The 12295-nt window shown below is 34.0% G+C and overlaps 1 protein-coding gene across 1 annotated transcript in view; it reads right to left on the minus strand.

The window, feature by feature from the left end:
• Window positions 1-276: 276 nt before the first annotated feature.
• Window positions 277-12295, minus strand: part of SEMA3A (semaphorin 3A) — a 198337-nt gene continuing 186318 nt past the window's right edge. Inside the window, exons 16-17 of the mRNA XM_037129059.2 lie at window positions 4032-4174; window positions 277-2481 (exon numbers count right to left, since the gene is read on the minus strand). Of these exons, the coding sequence (XP_036984954.2) occupies window positions 2026-2481; window positions 4032-4174 (599 nt within the window). The 3' untranslated portion in view covers window positions 277-2025. The remainder of the gene's footprint in view (window positions 2482-4031; window positions 4175-12295) is intronic.

Raw genomic sequence — 12295 nt, forward strand, 5'->3', positions numbered from 1 at the left:
TTAAGATATCCTATAAAAATAAAAGAATGACCTATTTCTGGAACATTCTTTGTTCTTTGACTTTTATATCTCACACTTCTGTTTTCTCTACATGAATGTGTTCTTCAAATAATTTAAAATTCAGTTAGCATTTAAAGATGTACTTTAAAAAGTAATACTGTATTAATCAATGGAGCTTAAAATTGAATGTAGAATTTTTTAGGCTTTTATTTGAAAAAAGTATGAACAAACTTAATTCAAGATAATCATTAAAACTGTAAGTTGAGCTTCCATCTGTGAAATTTTTCAGTTGATAGCAAAATTTTAGAAAATTCACTGTAGTCTGAGGTGAGAAATTAATGCTGAGTTATTTAGAATCCCAAGACGGAGTTAGAATTTTAATGCTGCCTTCATTAAGTAGCAATAGGAAGTTTCTTTTGCATTTTTGTCAGGATGAAGGACCGAGGGGAGAATTTCTGGCAAGAAGAACACAGTGCAAAAGAAACAATTGCAATGCTGATGGTTTTATACACCTTAAAGTCAAAGATTCTCAAGAAATCATTTTAGGACAATAAAGCAGGCAAGCCCTTAATTAATAATAACCTTCCACCTTATTTAATAAGTTGTTGCAGGAGACAAAGACTTTTACATATGTAAAGTGTGAATTGTGTCCTGAAAAATAGTTTGTATAAAAGTTGCTCCTACTGACATGAAAAGAACTAATGTTCTTTAGACAGACAATTGTCTTTAATGTGAGATAAGAGACAGTTAATACAGATATAAACAGAGTGGTAACATTTGTTTTTAAGATGTTGTTCTGAATATTATTGATCTCTCTTTTTTAAAAAAAGTTAGATGACCCAGAGGTAATTCCTAATGGAATCATAAGAGAGAGTTTTTATGTCTCAAATATCATGCAGAGATTCAAACACAGAATTAAGAGACATTTTCTATGAATATATATTCAGATAATGCTTATTCATTTCATGAAATATGCATTCCTTTTCTCCTCATTGATTCATTAGATACAACAAAATGCATTTAACAAATCAATTTGTTTCTTCCCTTTTTGAGAGGGTTAAATGCTGTTTTTCTGAGAACATTATGCATGTTAAAATCAATTTAGACAATACTTAAAGAAGTGGAGGTGTTATTTGTTTGAAACTCTAAGAGCAATAAAACATAATTTATATCCAGGCTTTATGAATTAATTGCAATGATATATATATATATAACTTCTAAAACAGTATTGGCTATCCCTCTTGCATAACTGAAAACAAAATGTTGGGGGGGAAAAAGCAGCACAGAATTGGAATTTTTAAAACAAAAACTATATAGCACAATAACTGTAAGATGAAAACCTACTCTAGCTTAGAAAAGAGCTAAATTTTACTGCATATTTGTCATGGTACACTTAAATTATAGTTTTAATAAAATACATCTTTAGATCAAAGCTGAAAGAAGACATCAGTAGTAGATCAGTGAATTCCATTTGTTTTCTGGATGATGGATGGTTTATGTTTTTCATATTTCTATAGACCATTTCATTCAGTATCATTTTACTCCTCCCGTACATATATAAACACAAGCGCTGGTAGACAGAAAAATATCCTTGGATCCAACCACATTTTGGAATATTCATCAGCTTAGTAACTCCATGCAGTTTATTTTAAAGTTTTAGTTCAATAAAATGGCTTTGCTGATGCAACTTTTCTTCTTTAGATGGCGATATGGCAAATGACATTTTTATTTCTCAGGCAAAGAGGAAAGTGAAACCTGTACAGTAAAGTCTCATAGGAAACATCAAGTCTGCTAAAGTGAACATCTGCGTTCACCTGACCTCTATTACGTGTTGGTATTAGAAAGGAAGCCTGTTAGGAAAGTTACTCATGGACTTAATTTATAATTGGTGGAACTCAGTTGCATTTCCCACCATTGTAAACATCCACATAATGCCATGAAAAAGAGTTCATGAATATTGCATTTTTTCCAGTTACTGTCTTAAGAGAGTTTCTACTTGTTTGAGGTTTCTAGAGGTAATGCAGCTCAGACACTCCTAGGTGCCCTCTCAAATTCGTGGGTCCTCCTGTTTCTACCTTTCTTATTTTCCTGTAAGTGCTTCCATTTGTTACTGTTCCCTTGGGTATGTCCTGGCCTTTGCCGACGTTGTTTCCTGTCCCTTTTCCAAACTTGTTCACAGAACTCATCCATTGTGTTCAGGTTGGGGTGGTTAATGAGCTGCATGAAGTCTCTGTACCAGACCTTCTGGCTAGGTGTCATGCTGTTGGACATTTCTTTGGTCTTAGAGCTATCTCCATCATCATCTTTATGAAGAAGTTCTTCCAAATGCTCTGTGTCAATGACTTCCAGGGTCACTTTAAGAAGAGTTTGCATGAATCCATGTTCCACGGCATGACACAGGTAATTGCCTGAATCCTTCCGCTGAAGACTACGCAGTAGAAGTCCTTGTTCTGTCCTGATGATATGGTCATCAACTCTAATCTAGCAAAAGAAAAAAGGGCAGTAAAATACACATATTAAAAAGGAATACATTTCTGAAACTCTGTTCCAGTAAAAATTTAGATTATGTGTTGAGGCACATTTTAACAGTCAATAAAATTTCTAGCTTAAGAGACATGATAGCATTTTGCTATCAGAAAAAAGTTATAAATTTACGTCATTTGTTTTTAAAATGCTTTGCAAAATATTGGTTGCCCATGGTTTAATAAGTTTTCTCATTATAATAATTTAAAATATTCAAGATGATGGGAGGAAAGTACCAAGATATACTCTATTTTGCATATTTGAAAGCAAGTGTATAAATAGAGGAGAAATTAACATTAAATATTAGACTTGGAAATACAGAACCATGATACTAGAAAACAATGCAGCATTAGAATAAACATATAAAAGATGAAAAAATAGAATACAAAAAATCAGCAGTTGAATAAGCAGAGAAAAGCATGGGGTTACATGCTTCATAATTATTTATTTAATTTCCTGGGTCTTAGATGTGACATAAAAATGCAGGTATGTACTTAAATACATCCAACCTCACTTTTATTTTGAATGCAGTTTATAACAGAGATCCCTGAAAGTCTAGGCTGTAACGTGTAAAATCAACCTTGACATTTGCATGATGTGATTACACAGATAAAGACCGCTTCAATCAAAAAAGATAATGGGAGAATTTTTACCTTTATATTCAAATTATGTTTGTAAAAATGCACGCTATCCACTTAAAAATCACACAGCCTGGTTTCTCTTATATAATGCTTTTCAAAAGCTCGGAGTTCTCACTGAGATTTTCTTTGCACAATTCTTTAATTCCACAGAGGAATAAAATGTATTCATTGAGGAGACAGCTCCGATATGCAAATTTCATATCAGAGTTCATCCTGGGACCTTAGATTCTTCATTCTAAATCTCCTCCTCCCTTTCCTGAAACTCTCTTTCCCATTTGAGGTGGAAGTTAATGGAGAAAGAAATACACATGTGGATATCAGCATTAATTGAACAACAGTTAAAATTAGTAGTATGATTTTTTTGATACACAAATACAGATAATATAATACCTTGTAGATAACTACAGAAAGAAAGCAGATTCTAAAAATATAGGGCCTGGCACAAATAACACCCTTTTTTATTACAAAATCTTTTATTATAAAGTCATAAGCATGTAATTCTATAACATAACAATATCACACTCAAGCATACCAAGTGGCATGTTAGATGAAATCTTCAAATTAAAACTATAAATTATTGCACCCATATTATTACTCTACCAACAACACTCAATCAGGTGTTACTTCTGCCAGACCCTGTATATCACCAAATGGCTTCTGGGACAAAACTCACCTTTGTTACTGCAACACCTAGTATATAACCTGCCATCTAATCAGACCTCCAATGAATATTTGTTTAATGAATGAGCTATTACTGAGTAAGAAAAGGACAAAGATTCACAGTAATTTTTCCCCTTCAACCCAACCATGTTGGGGTCCCTTAGTATATGTCAGATAGAAATAATCCAGTCCATTTCATTCCTGTACCTCTTCTTTGCGCTCTTCATTTCGTCTCTGGAATTGCCAATAGACCAGAGCTCGCTGTGATTTTGGACTGCATTCCAGGAATGTGCTACTATTTTCTACTCCATAGATGATTCTTTCTTCAAGGCTGTGGCCATGGTGATTATCTGTTCGGTGAAAAGGAAGATGAAATGGGAACATGTTAGAGAAATAAACTCAACTTTCCAAAGACTTTATTTGGAAATTCAGGAGATAAATTTATTTGCCAAGTTGGAAGTATTTCTCAAATTGATTGAGGATGGCAGAAATGTCAAGGATATAAGATTTCAGAACCCAAGTGCTCATCAAAATATACATTGTTTTGTATGGATTATATAAGGCATGTGCAGATATTTGTCTTCCAGAAAATAGCATTACTGTAACAAAGTCGGTCATGTGTGCAGTGTAACTATACATTTTTTATACACCATGGTAATACTCCCCAAGAAATTATTTCCACTCTAAACCTCTGTGCTCTGAGTAATGGGGCCAGTGCACATTGTACTATTTTCCAGCAGAAAAGTCATTCCACAGGGCTTTGAAAACAAGATTTTGCCTCTTTTGATTTGGTTTTTAATCTGTAAAATTAAATTCACCAACCAATATTTATCTAATATTTTATAAAAAATAGAGTTCAGGAAGTTTATACTTCCTGCCAATAACCCCTAAATAATCTGCAAGTTTGTTCTAAAGAACAGTTGGTGTGAAATGTTTGGAATGGCTCAGAAGAAAGATGCATAGTTCTCATGCAATGTGGTTTCAATTGCCTTTATTTTAAAATGACACATCTTTTAATATTTTCAAGAATTAGGCCAAAGAATATGGCAAGAGTATATAATAAAATGCAGCAATAAGAAATCCTGTTTCCTGATTAAGTTTCTATTATTTTACCCTTTATGTAACCTCCTTCAATGTGGTAAATGAAACACAGTTAAGATCAAAAGTGCGACCTAGGGAGTGTAGGTAAAACTCATTTAAAGAAAAAAAAACTCTCTTTATTATCTTGTATAATCCTGTTTCCATTATGACATCCTGTACAATCTGGGATTCATTAAATTAATTTAGAAAAAAAATAAATATATTTTCACATGCATAGAAGGCTGACAGTATAGACAGATAAAAATATTTTGTTCTCTATTTCAAGCTTAGCTAGATTTTTAATTCAAAAATGTTTTTTCCCTTTTTGGCATCACTTTGACAGTTTTACTCTCCTTATAATCAACTGAGAATTTTGTCTGTCATAGACAATATGATTTGCTTCCAGTACCCTTAAACTTTCCCAAATCCTGCTTCCATCCAATCCCCGTCCATGGCTGAGGTCCACCTTCTCCTAGTCTCCCCCTGCCTATAGTCAGCCTTCTGCCTCTGTTTGTTATCTCTGGGGAAGTCAGCCTCAGGGCCTTTTCCTTTATTGCCCAATGTGTGAAATAAAACTCTTCTAATATTGAGAAATATCGTATTTAAAGGACCGATCCCTTAGAATTAGGAAAAAAATGAGGAAATTGCTGAAATGTAAAGAAACAATATTTAACTGATTTGAAATCACTCTATTCCCACATTGGAGGTATGTATCTTTTTCAATATCTGTATTTAATATTGTAGCATTTTTCTTTTTTTCTCTGAAAGTATTAGTGTATCTTTAATTGAACAGATTTGGCACATGCGGCTCTGCTAGTTTGCAAGGCATCTGCTTCCTTGGATAGAGATAAATGGAATCTCTATGCCCGACAGGGTCTGGGAAGTCCCCTGTGAGTCAGGAGCCACCATGACTAATTAAAATGCTCATCACAGAGGTCAATGCAGTGTACATGGAATTCTTTTTGTTCCTGCCAACTGCTGTGTTGTTTTAAGTTTCTTTGATTTAGAAATCCTATCCGTTGGAATATTAGTCAATCTTAAAAAAGAAGGAAATCTGTCATAAGCAACAACACAGATGGACCTTGAGGCCATGCTAAGTGAAAGAAGGCAGTCACAAGAGAACAAGTATGAGAAACGAGTACCATTTACATGAGGAATCTAAAGTAATCTGAGGGAAGCATGGCAGTTGCCAAGGGTGGAGAGAAAGGCAAATGCAGACTTGCTATCAATAAGTATGTAGTTTTAGTTATGCAAGATGAGAAAGAGTTTGAGATCTAAAATTTGTTGAAAGGGTGGATCTCACGCTGTGTTTTCACACCAATAAAATTTTAAAAAGTAAAAAAAAATTAATATAGTAAAAAGTTATTTTACCTTTAAGAAGAGAGTTTTCATTCAAGTTCTAAATATTAATGAATCATAAGATATATGACAGCATGACAATACAGAATAAAATCCACTGGATTCAGAAACAAACACCAGGGTGATCCACTGACATCTTCTGATTTACCAACCATGCCTCCCAGGCCTACTTTTCTTGTAGACTTGTCTCTCACCTAATCTATGTTACTATAAATATCTATAGAAATATAAAGTATAAGTAAGTTATTGCTCTGGAACATAGAACTCTTTAAATACTTTAGTACACCCAAAGCTAAGAACAACACGACTTGTATAACAAGAAAGAACAGATTTTTATATTAATACATCAATTAGGTACATTAAAAAGAAAACAGGAAGTTGTCTTCTTCGCAATTAATAAAATCATTCCACCTGGCCCCTCGAGAGCTTTTGGCTCAATTTTCTTAGAGTCCCGAGAAACCTGCTTGGCTTTTATTTTCTCTCCAAGATTTCCCCTGGTGACAGCAAATGCTTCCAAATTATATATATATATACACACACACACAGAGGAATTTTCTTAATAAATGTTTTCTTATATTAAAAATTTTAACTGCTACTTATCTACAGGAGAATCTAAAATAGTATTGATTTAATCAAGAACTTACAAGAAGTTGTGTTTACTTTAATAGAGCAGAAGTTCAAGGACTTTTGAAGACACATCATAACATTTAGGTACTTTTCTACCTAAATAAGAAAAGAACCACAACTGGCAAAATTGGCCCATTGGCTTGGCACTTTCATTTGAGTTTGCCTTGATAACCACTCTTGCCAGTACCTTAAGGATTCATTCCTCTCTAGCTTGGCTCTTTGTATCTCTCCTTTGTCCAAATAAGAATCAAAAGAAAAATTTTTTAGCTAGTGATCAGTGAGCCAGAAATTCCGTCCTACCTTAGTAGTAAATCCTGTGTGGAGGTACTACTGTCGTTCTTTGGTCTGAGATCCCCCTGCTGTACGTTTGGCTGGGTCCTGCTGCCATCAGCAGTCATTGCAGGGGTGAAACCTCCACTGAATAGTTTTCTGCCGATCCCACCACAGCAGAATGTTTCAATCATCAGTAACTTTTAAGTTCAGCTGGGACTTTAGTTTAAAGTGCCTCAGTCAGACATTCATTAATGTGGGTGCTCAGATGTAACAACCTGTAAATGTTTTGTTGTTGTTAATTTCCCCACACCTGCCACCTTATCCAAGATATTTAGAAAGAATATCAAAGTATTCTTTCTAAGAATAAAAAGAATATCTAAGTATTGTAGAAAGAATGATAAGACCCTCTATAAATACCATTCTTCTTCCTAACCATTCTGCCCCAAGTGCCTGATCAAATTTTGTGCAACATTAGATGTCCAATAACAAAGTTTCTCTCCCTATCCTTAGGGTCTTCCATCTTTTTCCTGCCCCTCAATCTGTCTCTCACTGTCTCTCTCCCTCCCCCTCTCTCCCTACTCCCTCTCAAAACATTACAAACAGGAACGATATTTTGATTGTCTTCTAGCATTACTAGATTGTCCACACTTTCTTGGAATACAAGTGTACTATCATTTTGACTGTTTATTAAAGCAAACAGCTCTGCAAAGAAATGGCAACATAGTATAGTTAAACTGTAAGTGCTTTATGAAGCATATACTACTGAACTCATAATTAGCCGACATAGAACAAAAGCTCAACTGAGAAAGCATTATTAACTAAAAATTTCCTGAAGGATAAGAAATCTTGCATATTCATAGTAAATATAAGCTATAATATCCCCCCTGGATTAAACTAGTTGACCAGAGAGCTGTTTACATGAAACACATTCTGTTAATGCCATGAGATACCAGATTTTACTAAATTGTGTTGTGTTGGGTCCCTCTGATTTGCCGACTGTTTTTATGTCATGATGACTTTGAATGTGGTGTTCAGCACTTCGAAGTGTTTCCTGATGTTCATCTTTAATTTTTTCTTTCTCATGTTAATTTTTAGGAATTATTGATATTCTCTCGATTAATTTACTTTTTAATGTACCTTGTGACTTACTACTTGATCATATTTCTCCCTCTACATTGACTAAAAATGTGTCAGAAAAATTTATATCTTGCCTTATAACTTCTTGGTAAATATGTTCTTAAATGCCTGCTTATGTTCTCTGTCAGCAAACTTGCTTTGCCTGTGACATTATTGTGATCTTCATCTTATATTTGTTTTTAATCAAACAAAATATTTATAACCCTTTACTGTTTTTGTTGTTATTAAAATATACTACATAGAATAACAGTATGATGCTTGGACACAGAAATAGTCTTAAAAATGTGCGGTATTATTATTATTGTTATTATTGTTGTAATAGTTTCAACTGTTAATTCATTCAAAACTTCAAATCTTTCATTGAGAATTCATACGAGACAAATTACGAACTCCTTCCCAGAATCAATCCTACTCCCCATCACCCTCACAGAAAGTACTTCCTCTTTTATGATTCCTAAAAATCTATTTTTTTGCATATATTTTCAGAGCACATGTGGTCTTATTTATTATAATTATAAATCTGGTTATCTTTCTTTTACTGTATATTCTATAAGACTGTCATTAGCCCTTAGCTGAGGTCTGCTGAGTGGCAAATCTAAACTATGTATTATGCATTTATAAGTGGAAGTCTCATGTAAATTTGATATCCCCAACAGAGTTATCATAATTTTATTTAAAGATCATTTAAAATATAATCAGTCAAAAAGGATATAGGGATTATAACCCTGATTATGGTAGGATACATTGCTAAACCACTGTTAAATGTAAACATTTCAAATTTTCTAAATTTGTTAAGTTTTCAAATTTTACAACAGTTGATTTGAGATATGCTGGGAGAAAATAGTGACTAATCAAGTATACTCCAAAATCAAAAAATCCAAATATGGGATAGTGAGAAGACAAACAAATTTAATAAAATTTATGAATATATTCTCATATTTTCAAGGACGCCTAAATCTCTAAAAGACATCCTCGGCAGTGAGTAATCTTGTAAATTTCCAGAAAGAAAGAATTTTAATTTAATCTATTTAAAAATACATTTTACACTTAGGAAGCAAATGTTTGAACACAAACTTTTGTCATGAAAATTACCAGTAGACAAGAAGGGTATAGTTGTTAAATTTGCATAATGAATTCTCATGGGCTCAATTGAATATTTAGAGCAAAATAATTGAGAACAACAGACATTAAAATAATTTTAAAAGCACCACAGTGTGTTTGAATAACATGATGTTACAATATGTTGCAGCTGTTAATGATAAGAAATACTGTTTTTAAAGAAGCAATTCTCAATTAATCACTTCCTCTTTTAGTGGGGTAATTTATGGAAATGAAATGAGCCCAATAAACCAGAAAGAATGGGAGGAAAGAAAGAAGTTAAATAAATTGCTTCCTTTTGTAGCAACAAAAATCCATGATATCCATCATTTGGCCAGAAATATCATATTGCTAAAGGCCTTATTTAGTATTTGTTTCTCTTCCAATAAGGCAGAAGCAGAAGGCATCACATTTCAGCCTTCCATTTATTCCACTCTCCATTTTAACCCCATAAATGTCTTCCAAGAGTGAGACGTTAATAATGTAATAGGCTCAAAAAATTAGATGTCATGTAGAGAAGACAAAGATGAGTGAGTTAATGAACATTATATTTATTTAACTATTTGACCTGTTATCATTTTTGATGTCCTCCCATTTGTATTTGAAAAGTTGAATTTAATAAATATTAAACATAAAAGTAAAGCAATTTGGGGGAAGCAAATGGTTGTAAATTATTTTAAATATATTTAGCAAATACAGTTAAGTGCAGAAATACAATTTTATTTTATCAGGAGAAATCTAATTTTATTTGTTTTCATCACATTCTAATTTTTATATTTTACAGTATAATTTTTTTTCTCTATGATATTTACTGCTAAAGGCCAAGCAAAGAAGAGAAAAAAGCGTTGGTTAGCAATCTTTGGTGATGTAGAAAATTGCAGATATGCACTTCTTCAATAAAACATCATTACTTAGATTTTCTTTACTAGATTCTACATGATTTTCTACAGAAATACAACAGGCACTTTATCAATAGAAAATATTTTAGTTTGGCTTAAGGTGGATGAATTGTATTTTTTAAGTTGCAATAGCTAAAAAGACATTTTATGGATGATCAAAAACTCTTGGAAAGACATAAAATATTTACAAATAAAAAATTGAGGACAAAAATTTCATTCCTTTCAATATCCATGCATATTCTTGGATCTGACTCCTAAGATAGCTAACAATTGATTTAATTTCATATACTATAGTGCACTTAAATTATGTAGTCTGTACTAATTATGTAGCTATATAGCAGGGATCTCATTTTCTTATCAAGATAATGCGTAGTACAGTGCTTCTCCAGCGTTTTATCGGATACTCACACCAACTAGTTTCTTTGTAAATGTTTGTTGAATGTTAGTTTGCATGCATGCACGTACCCAGAAATGAACACATAAGCATATATTAAAGCTATGTGCTCAATATCTCTATTTGTCAAGTACAGAAAAAGACTCAATTAATGAAACTTTAGAGGCAGTTTAAAGTTACAAACTTATCAACTTGAAAAAAAGTTTAAATTTCAAACTACTTTGCTTTATGCCCTAAATTAAGATCTGCCTCTGGGATACTTATTGACCAGTATACAGCATTTAAAATTTTATAATTCAAGTAGTTTCTAATCTTCCTTGAATCCACTGATTCCTGTGGATTTGTGTTGAAAATGTTCTTGTTGGTATACAGCTAGGTAGATGAAAAAAAATCACAGACAGATATGACCAGGGCACTTTAATTTTATTGTTTATAGCTGATTATTGTTTCAGAGGTAGTCACTAGTAGTTTACTTTTTAGAGATTAATTAAGTTAAAAGATGAAAGTGGAACTGAGTTATTAGGAAATTACTATGAAGCCATCAGAATAGTTGTATTTAATACTGTGCTTAATATCTTGTGATTCCAGAGTCTGCAATGTGTCTTAGCATAGAGCAGGCCCAAACTCAGTAACTTTAGAGGTGTTGTAGACCACTCTGCCTGATTTTAGGAATTGTATCTCTACCCTTTGTGGCTAAGGGTGAGAGACGACCTTTGGAATGCCAGCCACAGGAGACAAAGCCTGTCTCTGGTAGCAAACACTGACTCAGTTCCTCTCCCTGCCCCCCAAACTTGGTCAGAAGTCAATGACAGGTAAGACCCCTCACAGCGGGGGGGGGGCAACCTAAGCCAGACTTGATCACCTGGGAGGCCTTCATGGAAGGACTCAGGGGGCTGCAACAAAGAGCAATGGACTCTCCTCCCCTGGCTTTATCAAAGCCCAAGTTCCCGTGTTCTCTGGGAGAAGCGCTTCCTGAATACCTGATGGGGAGAGGTGCAGCTCCTTGTCTTGCTAGAGAGGGCCCTGTGGGAAAATCTGGCATCACAGAGACTTGCTGATAAACCTGTGAAATCTGCTCTGCTAAAAGTGCTTTCATTCATATGATAAGGGTCCAACAGGAAATGAGTATGTCTCCCAAAGTTTCTGCAACTCTCTTCTTGACAGACACTGACTCATAGTAAACCCTCAGACCTCTTTGAAATGTTATCTACTGTTTGATTCTTGCCGCCCTGTATTCCTGTGTATTACAACCCAATAAAAGGCTATGGAAGAGGGCGCTTGGGGCCTTTTTCTCCTCGGAGAAACTGGCCGCTGCTGGCCTTTGTCTCCCCTGAGAAACTGACCACAGCCCACTCCTCCCCAAACACATCTCATCTTCTCTTGGCCATATTTACGCATTCATGCGTGTCTGTGGCACCGGGGGGACTCGTGGAGAAGCTGTTGCCCCCACACAGAGGCAACACCAATATGAAGATACCTACTGTAATGTTAACTTAGTCTGTATCAAACATATGATCTGTATTATTTTCATAATATTATAGCAAATGTCGTATGAAGAAAACATATAATTCTTATGCCAGAGTAAAATTATCATAGGAATGTTT

This window comes from Artibeus jamaicensis, unplaced genomic scaffold (genome assembly GCF_021234435.1).
Source record: "Artibeus jamaicensis isolate MK-2021 breed Jamaican fruit bat unplaced genomic scaffold, CSHL_Jam_final contig_787, whole genome shotgun sequence".
Taxonomy (NCBI): Eukaryota; Metazoa; Chordata; class Mammalia; order Chiroptera; family Phyllostomidae; genus Artibeus; species Artibeus jamaicensis.